The sequence below is a fragment of the Micromesistius poutassou genome, assembly GCF_964030765.1.
Source record: "Micromesistius poutassou genome assembly, chromosome: 20".
Taxonomy (NCBI): Eukaryota; Metazoa; Chordata; class Actinopteri; order Gadiformes; family Gadidae; genus Micromesistius; species Micromesistius poutassou.
Window position 1 is genome coordinate 14,462,096 of NC_140290.1, and position 19,665 is coordinate 14,481,760.

General features: G+C 46.0%; 2 protein-coding genes across 2 annotated transcripts; both read right to left on the reverse strand.

Annotated features, from left to right (window-relative positions):
* Positions 1-6,137: 6,137 nt before the first annotated feature.
* Positions 6,138-7,433, reverse strand: tmem200b (transmembrane protein 200B; the record flags this gene model as incomplete). Its single annotated transcript, XM_084484758.1, has 1 exon — positions 6,138-7,433. One exon carries the CDS (start codon positions 7,431-7,433, stop codon positions 6,138-6,140), a length of 1,296 nt encoding a protein of 431 aa, XP_084340884.1.
* Positions 7,434-15,046: 7,613 nt separating this feature from the next.
* LOC311364852 (uncharacterized protein) lies at positions 15,047-15,826 on the reverse strand (the record flags this gene model as incomplete). The annotated part of the gene is made up of 1 exon (XM_084484342.1): positions 15,047-15,826. The coding sequence occupies one exon, from the start codon at positions 15,824-15,826 to the stop codon at positions 15,047-15,049; it is 780 nt and encodes a 259-aa protein (XP_084340468.1).
* Positions 15,827-19,665: the final 3,839 nt, after the last annotated feature.

Below are 19,665 nucleotides of genomic sequence, written 5' to 3' on the forward strand. Positions count from 1 at the left end.
GAAAAACAGCCAATCCGAGCGATTCCTCTCACCTACGACCTCCGTCCCCGATTCAACATGCTGAATCGGCCGAAAAACCGCAAACAAGGGTCGATACACCGCAGAGACCAAGGCCCCAGACACTCACCGGGGGGGCCCACGTGTCCGAGGTGCCGGCCGCGGGGCCCCGGGTGTGTCAGGGTCCTTGAAGTGTTGGGTATCGGCTCAGTGAGTCGTGACTCCTGAAAGTGCACAGCGAGTGAAACATGCAGCTGGAGTGAGAACGCTGAGCTGTAATCCGCAGGACGCGCTGCAGCGTAATCCTTTGGGGTGACAGCACCCCGTCAATGAGCGTCCTCTTTAATGGCTTTCTGCCGCTGGCAGGCTCCCATAATAGTCGTCACATTATGGACGGGATCAGAGAAATAACGCTTGTTTCTGCACTTTTGCTTGATTACGGTCTGTTTGTTATTGTGTCAGAGTAAGTCTGGAGTAGACGTCTCTCGAGAGTTAAGTCGTAGAACGGTCTGACGGCGGAACGGTGAAGTGCCAGCTGGAGAGAAAAAAGAGTTTGTTGGGTTTGGACTACAAAAAACGTAGCTCAGGGTTATCTTAAGGATTTAAAATGGGTGAGGCAGTGTTGAGATTGGAATGACAATAGGGAAAAACGACGATATTTCAGAGCGCGTAAATCTTCACCAGTGTGACTTATCCCTCGGCTGGGAGGATCACAAATGGTAGCGCTAGCCCAGTAGCGCTGTGCACAATCAACAGGCCCCACAGCGAGACGAACAGGGACATCAGAACCAAGAACATCCCAAACGACCAGGATAAATAAATAAGAATTTTTCACGTCACGGTCACGGTAACATATGTCGGAATTTGCTCTGTCGCCGCTAAACCCGCGCTCCTGAAAGTCCCGCGCTCCTGAAAGTCCCGCCCTCCATTTCACCAATAACGCTGACGGGGGACATCCACGTCCAGGCTTTCCGTCGGGAGATGAAAAGAGTGAGTTTGTCCTCCAGTGGGGACCGATTGGCCGTTAAATACTGTGCCCGCCCCTCCCTGGACTTAGCCTGGCTCCGTACTTCCGCTCAATTTTCATTTCCCTTCAGTACTACGTCTGGGTTTGCGGTATATTCGCAGGTTTTCTGCAGACAATTCTTTGGCTGTCCAATCAGCGAACAGAGGGAGTGGCTGAGAACATTGACGTTGAGGTCATGCGCTAGTTTGTGTTGAAGTCAAACGTCAGCGATTGGTTATGGCAGATCCAGAGTGGCACTGGGCAGATCCAATAGTTTTAAACTCCAACAGACACCCGCCTTCAAGTGAGTTAACGTTTGTCGATGGAGAGTGGCCAGGTGAAATGAAGTACGAGATTCTGGTAGGACCAGGCTACCCTGGACTGGGAGCAGAGTTGAATATTCAGTGTGAGGGAATAGTTTCTCCCTGCCTGCTGCAGACCAACTCCACTTCACTTAACCGAGTCATTTGCAGACATCTGCACCTATTTGAAACAAAATCAATCAATTGATTAGATTTTCGAAAAGCTAAACTACATTATTTAGAAGCGCTTTCTCAGCATCACTAGCCCAATGGGAGGCTCAATGTGTAATTTGGCTTGTTGTTCCTTTAGTTAACCGGCACATCAAAGGTGACACCTCAATATAGCAACTCACAGGACTATCGTGGCTCTGCTCCTGCATTGGACTCTGTGTCTGCCGTGGACAAGCTGCAGCGTTTCATCTGTGACCGCTGGGGGGTGGTCTGTGGTGGCCAGGAGCTCTCTGTGTAATCACCTGCACACGGATCAGGTCAGCTTACACAGCATCATAAAACGCTCTCATCAATCACAATCAACAACATCTTCACCAATTAGGAATGACAATTTTCGTGTCGCATGTATTGAACATGAATTGTTTTAATTGGTCTCTGATTGCCTTTCATTTGAGTTGTTGTCATGAGTGTTTTCACTAATTGCTGTTAATGACTTATTCGATCATGTCTGTGACAGAATAACTGGCTTCGCAATGGCTTTGGAAACTATTTTCCTTTTCCCAGTGTAAACATTCATTGTCATCCCATATACTTGCTTTCAGCATGGGAAGCCTTTCAGCCTGTAGCCGTGATAAAGGGCTGAACCGTGCAACTCAAGGGTCCCGTGAGAGCACTGCAAAGAATACAAATTGATTTACTCATTTGGTGTAACACTATTCTGTGTGCCATCTACATCCACACACACACACACACACACACGCACATGCACACAGGCACACACACACACACACAGGCACAGACACACACACACACACACAGACGCACACACACACAGGCACAGACACACACACACACACACACACACACACACACACAGATCGACACACACACACACACACACACACACACACACACACACACACACACACACACACACACACACACACACACACACACACACACACACTGACACAGGCACAGCAGACACACAAATACATACACACACACACAGACAACAGACTGTCTAACTGTAGATTCTCCCTATTAAGTTAAGACAGTGAGACACTCCTTGACAACATGACACTCAACATGACACTCATGTTTCTGTCAGTCGTCAGCAACAAGACCATGTGCAAACCCCACAGGTAAACGGCTCACGTACTGAGATGTACACAGCACTGAATGGAACAAACAAAGATGACTTTCTGCAGAGTATACGAGTAAGTGCCCACGCCGATCAGACACAGGACGCCGGAACTCGTTGAGCTGGGAGCATTTTGATGCAGTTATGGAAAATCTAATTATGGAAATAATTCCTGATGGTTGCCGTGAAGTGAATTAATTATAATATCAAAGCGAAACTATCTAAGTCTCTGAACTGCTTGCAAAATAAAAACAAATGTTCATATTTATAAGCCCTTCATATTTGCCCAACATGATGTGAGAAAGACAATCACGGTGGCACCATCATATGCTTGGCCAACATCGTACGTACGCTGATGCTAGAAAACGTGCATCAGAGAAATGCCCTGCTGAAATCAAATAGAGCTCTATGCTAAGATTAGACATCGCTGCAGGCTAGTCTTTAGAGCCGCTGTGGTTCTCTTCAGTCTGCCAGAGTAACGGACACAGGTCCCCTTCTCTGGGCAGGATAAACGTCACACCTCATCGCCTCCGCAGCCCGGGATCACAGCGATAGGGACCAGCAGTGGAAGAGCGGAATAGCGGAAGCTGCCTTTATAGAAGCTTCAAAGGATTCAAAGGATTTCCTCCCACCGTGAAGCTATGCTCCTGGGCTCCTCAAGTACTCCAAATACTTCAGGGGAGTTACTGTGACAGCTGCTCCCACTGGGGGGGGGGGGGGGGTGACGCATCACACCTTACCTGAAGTCAGGTAATACACTTTTCATTTCATTGGTCCACATAATAGAATCCGCGTTTCAAGGGACAAGCGATGCTGAAGTAGCACCAGGTCTAAGCTGGTTTTAAACTATGGTAGCCTACCCAACGCCAGCAGAACCATTTCTTAGGTTGACGTGTTTGTGCTTTCACCATATTCAACTGGATTTAACATACATGTATTTCTTAAGAATAGAAGACAATACATATACGATAACAATAAATTAAAATCATTCAACGACCAATGCACTCCCTTTCCCCCAGTGCCGCCCCTCAGTCCACATACATCCTGGGTGTATAGGAGTTTGTAATACTAGCATACTAGCACAAGCATAGCACATAGTCTGGGCGATTAATCAAATTTTGATCACGATTTTGATTTTAGCGTCAAACGATCACCAAACTAATATAATCAAGTTGAAACTATATATATATATATATATATATATATATATATATATATATTTTTTTTTTTCTTTCATTATAAAAATTGCAAAACAGCTGGATACATATCTGGAAATTATTTTCTATTTGACCATTTTGAGTATTTTCTTAAGGGGAAATTTCTCAGTTACAAATGTTTTCTTTGGGGAGAAATTATGAATAAATGTGTCATGTTTTCAAACTCAAAAAATTCAATATTGACCAAAATATCATGATTATGATTTCTCCATAATCGAGCAGCCCTAGCACACAGCGTTCCATTCCATTGAGAGCCAGGAGCCATGAGGCAGCGAACATCACAACACACAGCTGTCCTCTACCACAGTGTTCCAGTCAGGTGGGAGGGCTGCGTGAGACAGAGGGAGGAACATGACAAGACGTTCCCTCCTGCTGAGGATTATAGGCTCCACACTATCACCACAGCATGAGGACAAGTGTTGACAGCATTTATTTTTACCCTTGGGTGGAATGATCGTGACATAGTTAACAAAGTGTTTGTGCTGTAGCATCAGATGATTTAGTGGGGGGGGGGGGGTCTTTAGTGTCAAAGAAACATGGCGAATACTTTGGCATGACAATGTTTAATTTGGTGGTCTGCACAAGACTGTCAAAGACATTTCAAAGTCATTGATCGTTCGGTTGATCGGGTTAAAGGAGAGCTTCTATTGCTTGGAATACATTGAGAAGACAAACCGTCCAAACACAACGTACACAACAACAACAACAATAACAACAACACTGTGGACCGGTACGCACAACACAGTATGTGTGGGGGGGGGGGGGGGGGGGGGGGGGGGGTGTAGTGACACAGAGCCCGGCTGATATTGACATTTACAAACAAATTAAACACGAGGATATTTGGGGACAAAAGCATCTGATGTTCATAGGTGAGCCAATATTTGCAGTACAAAAATAAATCGCTCCTATTTGGTTGTCAAAATTGTGACCAAGATATAAAGGCCAATTGGAGGACAACCAGTTCAGCACCCCCATGAACCTAGCTACCAACCGATTAATATATGATGCAGTATACATATAACATTTTAACGAATTTCTTTGGAAATGGAATTGTCGTCAATAATTAGGAATTCAAATATACAATTACGAAAAGGTATGAAACCGGACTTAGGCAATGGTCAAAAATATAGCCTGGTTACACAATGATATTATTTGTGAGACATAATCACTTTTACATTGCATGACATATACTGTATTATTGTAATGTATTGACATAAAGTACAAACCGCATATATACGTTGATACCAGCATCAATATCAAAAACAATATCAGTTGGGCTCTTGAAAAAAACATTTGGATTCATCATCATCTGTTCTCTTGCTGGTTTCACATGCATGCAAGAATGCTGATCGCCACATCCCCCCCCCCCCCCCCCCCCCCCCCCCCCCACACACACACACACACACACACATCCACTCCAGTACGTTATGTTGGTACTGAGCTGTAGCAGGAGTGACCCTCTGCTTAAACACAGAATTCACTTAAAGGTGGCTAACTTGAGGAGGCAGGGGAACATTCTCATCGCTCTTAACACATTAGCGCTAATGCGCTAATGCTAACTGCTGTAATGAGATGGAAGATTAGGAAGATTAGGACAAAACATACGCTTCTCCTTACCACAGATGAACTATGCCAGCCATGGTGGCTGGGTCACGTTGCATAAAGAAGTGACATCCTGTACATCGCTACCATGCAATGCTTTAAGAATACGGGACTTCCAACTGAAACAACAACAATAGAAAACAAGCTCTTCTCTATGTGGGGAAGCTGTTAGCACCGTACGGGCTAGCGCTCCAGGTAGTTTAGTGTTCAATGGATTGCACAGTGAAGCCGTCCCTTAATCTGGCCTTTCTCCCCTTCTCAACGGGCATCTTGTGGTGTTTCGGATAAACAAGCAACTGCTTTAGCAACGGGAGATAAGTCACATTTCTGCACCGCCAACAAAACGGCCAAACAATTCGTCTCTTCAAAAAATACAAAATCAAAATGACAATCCAGATAATCCTTCTGCAGACCAAGGCCTTTGTTAGAATGATAAATCCAATGGATTTAAACCAAGGTGGTAGTGTTGTGTCTATACACCCTTCAGGAATAGAATTGACATCAATTTCAGATCTGGCGCTCCAGCGGCTCCGTGAATGCTCACGCGTCGTTTCAAATAAAGTGCGACATGAATACCCAGGGGAAAAAAAAAAAAAAGTAGAGTAGAATGTACCCCTCCTTCCTCGACAAACGACTGGCACATCGAAGAAAAATAAATCCTTTGACCGTGAGGAGAAGGCCGGCCGCGAACGAGGCCTTCACTGGAACGGCCCGGAGCCGAAGCTCTTGTCCCACGGAGAACACTGCTGCTCCATCTGATCCAGCAGCCTGTCCACCGAGTCCTCCTTGTTCTCCAGCTTCAGGTACCTCCGCCCACAGCCCAGGTCCAGCCGGGGCCAGCTGCGGTGGGCCTCCTCCTCCTCGCCCGGCCTGCCCTCCGTCGGCGGCGGCGGCTCCCTCTTCTCCGGGACGTTCACGCAAACCTGCAAGCTGGCCTCCCTCCTCATGGCCCTGTGCTCCCCGCCGCCGCGCTGCTCCCCGCCACCGCCCCCCCGTAGGAGCGGGGCCACGCGGGGGTTAGTCCTGTAGCTCACACTGTGGCAGCGCCGGGGCTGGGGCACCTCCAGGTCGTCGCCCTCCAGCGTGGACATGGAGCTGGCCGACACCAGGCAGTTGCTGTACTTGGAGCTGGAGGCCAGGCGGACCGGAGGCACGGCGGCGGCGGCGGCGGCGGCATCGTCGTCGTCGGTGGCCTCACGCCTCACGGGGTGGAGCCTGGAGGCGAGGCCCGGAGTCTGGCTGGAGTTGCGCGAGCTGGAGGAGGAGTGGAGGGAGGGGGTGGAGGCCGACTCCTGGTGGTGTAGCGCCTGGGTCCACTGTACCGCCTGCTGGTACTTCCCCTCTGCCGTCTCTTCCTGCTGCTGCTGCTGCTGCCGCTGAGTCCTGGTGATGAGCAGGGGCTCGGAGCTGGCCTGCACACACAGGATGTTGAGGTGGGTGGCGGGCAGAGTGCTCACCCACTGGTAGTGTTTGGCCATGGAGTTGGTCACGGCCATCTCGGTCAGCTCCGCCGAGGGCACCACGGCGGACACGGAGCAGATGACGTTGCGCATCTGCGCCAGCAGCACCTGGGTCTCCCGGTCGCGGTTCTCGTAGAGGACCGTGTTGGCGCAGATCAGGATGAAGAGCCCCACGCCCATGATGACCGGGCCCAGGAGCTTCATGCGCTCGCTGTGGATGAGGCCCGCCGTGGACAGGAAGCTCTTGGCTCCCAGGCTCCAGCTCGACGTCTGGGCGTTGGAGACGCCGGCGTCCGCCTTGCCCGGTCCCGGCATGGAAGCGCGAGACATCCTGTAGGGCCAGTAGCCCGCCACAGCCAGCCCCGTGCCCACCACCACCACCACCATCCCCAGCACCAGGAAGGCCCCGGGGATGGAGCGAATGCGCAGTTTGCCTCGGATGACCCCCACTTTCTTCTTCTTGCTCCGCAGGCTGAAGCGGGACTTGTGGGGCTGGTGGGACGGGGAGAGCGCGGGCAGGCCTTTGGTCTTCATGGCGCTGGGGGTCAGGGCGGAGACTCTGGAGGGTTCTAGCACAACGAGAGGTCTGGAGCGAGGGAGAGCCGAGTTAATGACAGAAGGATAATGAGCGCTTTCTCATTTATATCAACTCATTAAAACCCACAGATGCAGTTTTAATGTGCTGTTCATTGGAGCTTTAACAGCAAAAAGGGGCTGCTATTGTTTTCCAGCGTTGGGACTTTGTGGCAGGGTTTGATGGTGTGATAAACAAACTATTTTGATACCACTGCAGTCTCCACACAAGGTGGTGTAACACATCAGTATGTCAATTAGATATGCACATTTTTAACATTTTTGAATAGGCATAAACAACTTTTTCAGTCTGTTCCTGTTCGTCACACATTCATTTTAAACAATAACCACTGCTGAGAGTAATACAAGTGAGAACTCTCCCAGACTGTTCAGGCCGAGCTGAAACCCCGCTAAGCTACAAACAAAAGTTGGGTAAGACGTGAACATGTGCTTTTCTCCTCAGCCTCCCCACAGAACCATAAACAAACGGCAGTGTCATGGAAAAAACTGCTTCAAACCAACTGGACACACAAACGTAGGCTAGGAAATGTAGTGAAACACAAGATGTCTGTTTGGTCTAACATGTCATATGTAGTGTGCAGCTACACGGTATTGGTAGCAAAGACACCTCCTTTGTAGTTATTTATTTGTCATGCAAGGTAGGGGCCCAGCTAAAGGGATACATGTTGCACTCTTAATAAAGCTAGACCTCAACTGTCGAACACAATTGGCTAACGATTCTATGGGCTACGATATCGCCAATATCGTTTCATTTTGCCTTTAACTTTTTGATGTTGTCGTTCAGATGTACAGTAAGCCGATGCAACTCACAGCTTGAGTCTGGCCTGATGAGAGAACCCATGGTCATCTCATCCGTATGTCTCAGCATAGGTCCTTTTCAGAACTGTGTTAAAATATTCAACAGCTATACTATCCAATTGAACTACCATTAGAACCATGGGACACTAACCTATGTGTACTGAACAACATTACTGATTATGATAGCCTATCACGAGCAGCACCATATAGAACTGTATCGCAGAAGGTAGGCCCTACCTCTACTTGTACGTGTGAGTCTACCTGTGTTACCTGTAATATTAGATATGATCACCTTATGCCCAAAACAACTAAGTTATTCAGAATAAGGTGACAGTTTCACTAAGCGAACCAAGAAGACGAAATGTATTTATCCATCGGTCACTGTCAAATGTGTGTTGAAGGTAAACGAGAGGATGTTGAGATTTCATTTAGGTGACTGGTTCGTCGCATTCGGACAATAACTGACTGCCAACAAAATATAGTCTAGTAATATTGTCTAAAAAAATCCAAAAGTTGTTATTATGTTATGATATTCGCTTTATTCAAGACTGTTGATCTGGGTAGGGTGGAACCGCAGGAGCATTTCCACTCGTTGCTCTGTAAGAATACCTTTATTTTCTGCAAGAAACAGCCAATGCAACAGACTCATAGGACTCTGTTTAGATGTCTAAGAATTGCATTCCTTAAAGAAATTAGCCAAATTTAAGCGATATCCAAAATAAAAACAATAAAGAACACAAAATGAAGAGCCAACTACTAACTACACAATCTGAACATGAAATGTAAACGTTTGTTGCGTTAGCCGAACAATGCTCAATGCGCACAGAGACGCAAATGAAAAAGACGCAAATGCTGCATTAGGCGTTTTTACCTTTAGACGGACGGGGAAGGTAGTAAGGACTCAAGGAGAAGGACTTACCTTAGCGGAGCATCTTGCTGAGATGTTCGGCGTGCGGAGTGCTGCTGTCGGAGGGGGTTCACATGGTGACGGTGGACCGGGGGGCACCGGGACGCGGCGATGCTGAAGGACTCACAGTGCCCTGCAGGAGCGGGAGCTTCATAGTTGATGTCGTTGCTGTAATTGTCCTTTCAACAACCTGTAGAAAGATCAGGCTGTGAAATGGGGTTTAGGAAAGAGACGAAGAGGACGGAAATGAAACTACAGTACAATTATATATAATTGCCCGATGGTGCGAATTAATGAGGTTAGGCCAATCAAATAAATTATACAAATAATGGTTGAGAAACGTCCCGGCAGGAATAACTGTTATAGCTCATAATAGTGAGGCTTTGTCCACTAAGCACTTGGATGTTGGATAAGCATCTTAGACAAGGGGACCAGCGTGGTGGTCACCGCCCCCAACCCCCCCCCCCCCCCCCCTAAAGAAAAAACAGTTATTACGTAATAAAATGGGATCTGAGCATTCCTTACCCAGTCAGATGATGTTCCCTTCTGCTCCCTTTCCAAAAGTTGCAGAATTCACTGCAGCTTTATTTCCCCTGGAATGTCACGTTCCTGCAGAATTTTCAAAATAAAAGTTTCACAACTTTATTAACGCCTTTTGCAAATCTCCCAATTGCAAAGTAAGGGCTGTCCAATGGATGCAAGGCTGCCACATGTTGGGAACTTGAGAAGATATCTGTAGCCTATCTAAATTTACTCACAACCGAAACGTTATTTACATTTCAACACATTAGCTTTATCTGACTTTAACATTTCAAATATACGACTAGGGATACTTTCTTTGCAGTTAATCACAAAAACATACATTTGAAATGTTAAAGGCAGATGTATGGTTTTGTGATTAACTGCAAAGAAAGTAGCCCTGTCGTATATCGTCAATATGTTACAGATCATTTCACAGTTAAATACTGAAAGAGATCGGGAGACAAGCCACAGAAAGATGAGACAGACAAGTTCATGACCACAAACTTCACCATCATTTATTTATTACCGCTATTTAAGCGTATTTTCTACTACATCTACTACAAAAACCATGGAAATGAATTGCACATGAAAAGGGTATTGTTGTGTTATTTTTTTTCCCACACGCTCAAAATCTAAGTGACTTTTTGTAATTTACTGCGCAAAAGATTTGTTTGTTAAGCAAGTGCTCCATCTACTGGTAGTAATTGGAATACGTGTTTAACGATGTATAATTATACCTACATGCATGTGAATATCCAAGACCAAAACCACAAAACACAATAAATGGACTGTGAAAGATGATCATGACTTTGCTCACCAGAAGAAAAAAAAGCAGTCATGTTTAACGTTTTTCTATAAACAGTGCACTCAGGTTGTTTAGTGTCAAAAGGTAAGCATGGAAGGTATTTTTCATAAACAATGTAGACAGGGAAGCAGAGACATGTCATATCACACCATTGGTGATCAAACAAAATAAAAGGAGTTTGTTCGCAACCACTCCGTCCTTTAATGATTTAGATTAAGACACACTCCTCCAGCATCCCTAGCAGCGCCTGATCAGCACAGAGACATCGTCTAACAGGAAGTGGATTGTTCTTGCCCCTTGGTGCTTGTGGGGGAAACAAGCCTGCTGCTCCTTCAGGGCTGAACTACGCCGTCTCAACGTCCACCTATGGGGCGTCAGGTATCAGTGTCCCCCACCCGCTCAGCCCTGGTGGTTTCACCCAGGGAACACCACCCTCCGGGGGGTCAGGTATCAGTGTCACTCCGCTGGTCAGCCCGGGTTAACTAGAGCAGTGGTTCTCAAACTTTTTACCATGAGTACCACCTTAGAAATGATTTGGCTCTCCAAGTACCACCGGAATTAAAATAAAGTTTACAAAGAAGGCATTAATATTAATAATATGATTTATTATTCACATACCTTTACTTGACTGAACAACCAACTGCAGACTATGTAAACTCATGTATTGTATTTAAACACTTGCAACGAGACAATACTAACAACAGGTCAGAATATAATGTTTAGGTTTGAAGGAGAATGTAGCCTACTCAGGCACAAATTGAAAATTAAGAATAGTAGGCCCTACTGTGACCTTCTCAAAGTAATCCTGGGGAATGTACCCATAAGAATAATAATAAAAAAGAAATTGGTAATGGCGACTCTGGGCCTATCATGCTTAGTGAGAGGGGTGTGCGTGGCTCTGTGAACAGAGTTCTGTGATGTCTGGGTCGATTGAGGTTAGCTTTAGCCTCAGACTTGGTTCATGATGTTGTGTCAATAAGCTCCACCTGTGTTGCGCAACTTTACCGTGCATTCACGTCGCAGCCGCGATTGCATTTGAATCACGGCAGTGTTTCCCACAGACCAGCAGGTAGCAATGTGTGGCGGATTTGTTGACGGGGGGGGGGGGGGGCATTATCGTTAATAGAAAATGCGGATCTTTCTCGTGTGTCTCGTTTTTCGCCCGTGCCTAAAACCGCCACTGCTTATAATGCTAAAGCCCAGTTCAGACCAAAGATTCGCGACGCAACTGCTTGCAACTCGCAACTCCTTGCGACGAGACGGGCTGAGACGTTCTAAAAACTGGGCAGTTCACACTGCTGCACCGGGCGGCGATTAGTTTTATTTTGGTTGAGAGTAGGCTAGAGTTGCTGTGTTTCGCCATTCTCCACTACTTCTGCATTGTAGTAATTCGCTGGAGCTTAGTTTGTTTAGATCCCGCTAGTTGGATACATTGCATTCTTTCGTAGTGGCGACTTCTCGACTGCAAGGGAAGCTCGGCTACACCTAAAATTTCGAAAATTAAATGGTCAGATATATACTGTTGTTAACATTTCATTGATTAAAAATGTGTTAGAACACGTCCATCTCGAAGACGAGTCCGTTCAGAATCAGCTGCTTATCGCAGGTCGACTGACTCGATTTCCTTCTCATACACTTACGTGTTTAATTTGCGTGTGTTTAGACAGATGGGCGCGCACACACACGCGCACCAAGCATCACCCGCATTCATTCATTCTTCAACACTCACTCGCGGTAAAACTAGCCTATAAATCCCCGTTGCGCATGGAACTGCCACATTGGCAGTGTTGTGTTTCACAAAAAAAAAAAATTAACAAAACTGTCTTCTTAATTAATTAAATACTGGGAAACGAATAAACCATTATAAGCAACGAGTGAACTTAATAAGCGGTCGATATTTAATATTTTTTTCAACCACCGCCTCTTTCCCTTGACGGTGCGCAAAGCCCGCACGGCGCACACAGACAGGTAGCAAAAAGCAAAGCAGTCTCAGCATAAACACACAGTTGTGCGTTAAATTTGTCCATCGGGGAACACGTCAATTCCTCTAATGCTGACGTTTAAAATATATCAGCACCTATTTACCTTGATCTTCAGCTGTAGCCTTGCTGAACTCCCTGCATCCTCGCTGTCTTTATTCATTTTGTATGGCGGTCTTATGGTAAACTAGCTCATTGGTGAACACCTCGTCAGGTTTTAAACAGCGACACGCACTCGGAGACAGTAGCCTAAGCCTAAAGAAAGACAGGTCCATCGCTGCTGCACAAAAATAATGCGTGCCAAGCAGTAGACCTAGTTGGTCTTAAAGGGGGGGAAAGCAAGTTCAAGTTCGATTTGCAGTGATCACTTGGCTTAAGGGTTTTATATGCCTATTCATTACATAATTATTCTTATTCTGCTTTTTTAAATACATAAATGAAAGGCTTGCGGTTTATCCATGATGCAGCCTGTATGCGGGAAATTACGGTAGGCCCCGACAGGGCGAACCGGACCCCGACTTGAAGCTGCGGTGTCTTCTGCCTTAAGGGGCTTATTTTAGATAATAACCGGCGACGTTCTATAGGCTACATTATTACACGGCTACTTGCCGAAACGAAAAAATAACTTCACGCGGTGTGTGAAGTTGTGTGAACCACGTGACTCCTCATTCTCAATTTGAGAATGAGGAGTCACGTGGTTTTTGGGGAGGGGAGGGGAGGGGTTTGAGCCCATCCGCCATGCTGGTAGCACGGTTGCCAGGAGAAACGTTGTCAGAGCGGCATACAGACAGATGAGGAAACATAGACGCAGAGGCGCAGGAGAAATTACGATAGAAATAAATGGAGAAGAATAAGGCGAAGGAAAAGGGTCCTTACAGGAACAAACTCACTACCAGCGCCAAGCAGAGGTATGAGGAGAAGCTGTCAGACTTAAACAACGTCGACCCATACGAGCTACCTGCAGCAGAATGGGACAGAGACCTGGACCTTTAACCACCTTGCACATATATGGACATAATGAACTACTTGGTTTTTGGCATCAGTCAATATACGATGCAAGAATTTAAAAGCCATAAATCGCTAGAAAGCTATGAGACATTCTGCTGTGGTTGGGTGCAAGACCTGGCCATCTACAAGCCTCCAAACGCTCAAAACACGGTTGTACTGGCAAAGGTAAGTTGCTTCACCTTTTGAGTTGTATGCTAATACTAATGCGTTGTGAATACATTGCGTTGACCAAAGTGACAAAGTAATTTACCGCGATTGTTTCGTAAACACTAGATTGTAACGAGGTGTTCCATGCACACAAACGTTAGATTAACTTCCCACATGTTTTGCAGCTTGTTATGCTAATTTGATTTTAGCCCAATGCAACATACTAGGCATTGTGAGTTGGGGGCTTCGAAGTAGACAAACCAGTTCTGGTTAGGCTAGGGTAGTTAATGGTCTGGTTAGACTAAAGCAAGCCATTAACGGTGTGAATGAAAGGTCTGTGAGATTCAGGCTGCAGACAAATGTAAATCTGGAAAGCTGCATACAAATGGAAATAGGGGTCTAGACTAGGCTGTAACTTGAAATAAAATGTGTCCCTTGTCTTCAAGGCTTTTTACTGTTTCTCTAATTTATTTACCTCTTGTATCTAACAGGTCATGCATTCACGACGGCTCTGAGCCTCCACTCACCCCATGGGTCATCCTCACACCATCGGGGCAAGTGTGTTCGGCCCACTGGCAGCCACCAGTTGGGGCATCAAACATGAGGAGACAGCGAGGCAGGCATACACTGCCCAAACAAAGGATCAGCACACCGATCAACAAGTGGAAACTTGTGGGTTTTTTGTCAACCCGGCCTTCCCACAGGTAGGAGCATCGCCAGACGCCATTGTTACTTGCACTTGTTGTGGGAAAGGCTGCATAGAAGTGAAATGCCCCGCGAAGTACAAGGACAGCACAATCCTTGGTGCGTACTCATCAGATGACCGCAACTTCTGTCTGCATGCTGTTGATGGTCAGGTGCACCTCAAGAAGAACCACCAGTACTACACCCAGGTCCAGACCCAACTGTTTGTAACAGAGAGTGCCTACTGTGACTTTGTAGTGTGGACATTGAAGGACTGTGTGATTCTGCGCATAGCTCCAGACAAAACATTTTGGAATGCACGGCTTCAGAAGGCACAGGACTTCTTTGTGAAGGTGGCTCTCCCTGAACTTGCGGTGCAATATTTCTCGATACCACCTACCTCCCAAGCATCACCTGGCCCCAGTGTGCTTCGTGAACTACAGCCACAGACCCGTGGTGAAGAGGCCAAGGAATTGTACATCCATGCACATTTCTTTTTGATTTCTTTATTGCTATTTTTAAATGTTTATTTTTAAATGCACATTGTTCTTTTGCACTGTTTCAACCTTTTGAAATGTTGCACTGTCAATTTCTATTTATTCAATTTATAGTTCTATTTCTATTCTAACAGTTCTCAATAAATAATGTTACGCCATATCATGTTTCAAGAATTTATTTCACACACGAAACAGTAAGGAGGCACTCAAACAACACTTTTACACATATTTGTTAAGGCACAGCAAACAGTGACAATCTTATCCAACGGCATTAGGTTTTCACCCTCACATTTGATGAGCATGTTCACAGGTACAGTGGAGTGTAAGAATTTAAATTTGTTGCGCACAACACCAATCACCCTCTCAACATGAATCCTGAGATGTGCTATGGCCCTAGTCTCCTCCACATCTTTCGCATCCAGCTGTGCACGACCCCTTGTGAACGTAGGTACCTTAACTTCAGCACACATCATACCCACACTTTCCCTGATATTAAAGCCCCTATCTGCCAGCACAATGTCACCTGGCAACAGTTTGTTGAGGAAACCACTTTGCTCTGTTATACGTTTGTCACTAGTGTGCCCACCCCACCCTTGGGATATGAAAGAAATTACACCCTTTAGGTGTAAGGGTGTAATTAGGTACTTCATGGTGTATGCATGTTTATACTGAGAGAAAGTCTGTGCCCTTGCCAGTACATTTGAGGGTTTTTCAATAAACACCTCGAAACAATCCACAATGGCGGCTACATTTTTCCCGAACGATTCCACGAACTGGTGTGGCATACTCGTCAATAAACAGTCTCTGCTTGGCCAGTGCACTAATGGACACAGCCGTGCATACATCACTCCAAGGGTATGGTGAAAGGCATCACTGACTGTTGTCCTGTGTACCCAAAACAGATGGCTGATGTGCTTTACTGGCAGGTCTAGTCTGAGGCGCATTAGAGTCAACAGGACAAGCTGGAAGGGTGAGAGTTTCTTCATCCTACCTTGAGGCAGATATGGGGTGAGACTGCATAGAAGTGTCTGAAACATTACATAGCTTGCAAGTCCTGTGTAATACTTCACTATGTTATCATCACCACTCAGAAAGTTCTCATTCATCCGGTACTCATCAAGCTCCTCCTTCAGCTTTCTGTTTTCCTCCAAAAGACTGTTACTGATTACATCTCCTCTAGATGTGCAGAGTCCACATTCCAGGTCCTGTGCTGGGGATGGCGGTCGCTGGTCCTGTGCTGGGTATGGCGGCCGCTGCTCCTCTGTCGGGGATGGAGGTCGCTGCTCCTCTGTCGGGGATGGAGGCAGCTGCTCCTCTGTCGGGGATGGAGGCCGCTGCTCCTCTGTCGGGGATGGAGGCCGCTGCTCCTGTGCTGGGGATGGCGGCCGCTGCTCCTCTGTCGGGGATGGAGGCCGCTGCTCCTCTGTCGGGGATGGAGGCCGCTGCTCCTCTGTCGGGGATGGAGGCCGCTGCTCCTCTGTCGGGGATGGAGGCTGCTGCTCCTGATGCTCTGCCAGCGGTGGCACTTGCTCCTGGTGCTGGGTCCTGCTGCGCATTACATGCCGCTGATATCTCGCTCCATCTGTTGGCTTGACATCACTGTGGCCTAACCGCAAAGATGGTGTCCAGTCAGGGTGGTTCTCCACCATCTCATATGATGGTTTACCTAGAACAGAATAATTAGATTATGAAAACTCAATGTAATCAATGCTTTAATTACAATCAATGCTTTAATGCCATGTACAATGTACAATCAATGCTTCAATCAATGCTTTAATGCAATGTAATCAATGCTTTAAGCTTTTACAGAAAATGTGTTAGTTAAGCTCAAAACAATCATGGGAAACACTAATGTCATGAACTGAATCTCAACTAGTTTTGTTTAAAACAACATTAATGGTTGGGCCATCGAGCATTTTCTAAGAAGCAACAGTTTGTTAGGTAGCTAGCTAGCTGCTAGAAAACAACTTCAGATGCACTTCAGGGTTCGCACCAACATAAGGTACACTTCGTGGCTTTAAGAGACGACAACAAATTTAAAGACATTTTTAGAGAACGTACCTGAGTGAAAATGCAGAGAACACACTCTTATCGACTGGGGAATGTTATCGAAAGTAAGGTCCTTTCTTCTGATTGCAGCCACCCAAGAAATCCGACGTCTCCTCGTGATGTCGGATACTTGCTCTCCTAAGTGCGTTCTCCATTTAGGGAACCTAAAAAACTGTAGCCCACTGTTCTTACGGTTTCCTCGGCGATCGTGTGAGGCATTGGAGCAGTTTTTAACGCAGCAGTTGCTTCCAGGCATTGTTAAAACAGTAAAGAATTTCAACAACCTCCTCTGCTAGCAGCTACCGTGTCAACAATAACGCAAAGCTCAGCTGCACTCGGAGGGGCGTACCTACCAACATGGCGGAAAGGGGGGGGGGCTTACACGGCTTACTGTGCCGTGACGTCAACTCCTCATTCCTAAATGAGAACACAATTCGGTGTTTAACTAGGCTAGTTGCACACGTCTTTTTTATGTAGACTAGCCTAGTCAAGGCCTGCGGTTCGATGAATACTTTTCTATTAGATGTAGGTACCCAATGTGTTCGCGTTATCCATACAGCATGGCCTTTTCATGCATTTCAATTGCCTATAGATAGGCTACACCAGCGGTCCCCAACCACCGGGCCATTCAGCTCTTAGCAGATCTTAGCTAGATTCCTGACCGCCGGGCCTATGGCCGGCGGCGGAACCCCGACCGCGGAGCCCCCCGGCGGCGGAGCTAAGATCTGAATATTAGCCCCAGCTTGATGATTCGGATCTTAGATTATGGTAGGTGAAAAGTTTGGACCCCTGGGCTACACTATCCATTGGAAATTGACACAGTTTCTCGTCGGTGAGTTCGCCTTAGCACTACAGGCATCATGCATTTAGCACGTGATCAGACCACCAGAGTTGTTGGTCGTAGCACATTGAGACTAGTGCCGCGGTCAGTCGACCGCCTATTTATTTTTGTTCTCCCGTCAAACGGCTCACTGTAAGTTCACCTCCGCACAAGTCTGTGCGCTGTGCGCGCCCTGCTGGTTAATCTGCTATCCTCTTTCTTCCCCCTCCCCCCGCCTTCACTGCTTTGATATGAAAAATGGCTGAGGCAGGTGAGTGCTCCGAATCAAGTCGAGTATTTCAGGCCAACTGGTAAAGGAGTTTCACGGCTTTCAAACACACAAACCATAAAGCCTATGGACGCCTCAGAACGGACTAGTCAACGCGCTGCGGCATCACTCGGGTGTGTGTGTGTGTGTGTGTGTGTGATTTCAAAGTAACAAACTCAAAGCCGATGCATGCGTCCAAAACTATTCGTTCAAAACCAAATAAACAACAAAAACAGCGTCCCTTATTCGCTTTAAATACTTTATTTACCGCGCCGTATTAATTCCCAAGTTTTGAAAAGAAAAGAAAGTATTTGAAGCGAATAAGCGACGACACACGCACGAACACACGTGCACGCACGTTCATTCACGCAAGCAGGCACCCACTACAACCTGGAGAGGCTGTAAATGCTTTTAAAAATGATAATGGCTATAGACAATTTTTGACAGGTTACAAATTCTCCCAATTTACTTACTATTCCTCTGTACATATTTGTTTTTTCCTGCATTTTACAGATTTGTGAGGAGTTTTTCTGTATTACAAACAAAGATCTACTCGGAACATTCAGAGCTGCTGTAGAAAAATATGCGCCCCTACTGCTGAGTTTGTACCGCGCCCGAAAAACAGAGTTTGGCAAGGATCTGAAGGAGATACTGAGAAAGCTTGATGATGAGGTGTGTGCACAGTACAGTACCAAACAATACTTTTGCCCAGATGAAATTCAATCTGTTGAATTACAATTAGTCTTGCTATTATTAGAGCTATCTTTCTGTTTTTTCTTTTTTTCTTTGAGACCACCAACATCGTCAGACACGGCAAGGAAGCAGCCATGAAAGGACTTCCTGTGTTCCTGCGTGAAGATCCTAATCTACTTTTCAAGCAGTGTCTTGTAAGTATTAATGGTCATTAATATAAATTTTACAAGCATATAGATACAATTGTAAAATGAAGATACTGTAATTGAAAATACTAGAAAATCTGAAAGTTTATTTCTGTTTCGCCCTCGGACTGCTTGAGAGAGGGAAGGGAAGTTAATTGCCTGTCTTATATAAAAGCTTATTGGTTGTGAAGTGAGTCCCTCTAGCACATTTGACAGGGGTTTCAGATTATACCATGAGGAAGATGCTGCTTTGCTATACAGATTGTTGTCGGCAGATGTTAGACTGAGGCTACCTGCTTTGGCTAGAACTAGGGGGCTAGATCACAGCCATATCACTCACCACCTGTCAGGTCATTCTTTTGATACTAGTGATTAGGTCTAAGCCTCTACAGGCTACAAGCTATTATTTTTCTTACAGTCCGAGACAAATGTTCTGGGCCACATAACTACAAGGGTGATATACTCTTCTACATTGGGTTGGAACCATTTCCTTGGTTTTGTGGACATTGCAGGTTATGCTGGTGAGCTGGCACGCATCTCACAGGGGTGAATTATACCATAGATTATAGATAGATAGATTATACCATGAGGGAAGATGCTTTTATTGAGCTGGCTCCTCTTTGCTCTTTTATCTGTTTAAATGTGCGCTATGCATGATGGTGGAAGTTCAGTTTGTATTATTTGTTTAAATTTCTTGGTTGATGCTTTTGCCCAACAGAACGTAGAGTAGGTTTAAAGTTTAGGATCACTTTGAATGTTCTTGTTTTCAATGGAAACACACATGAGTTATCCTGCATAGGAAATATAGGA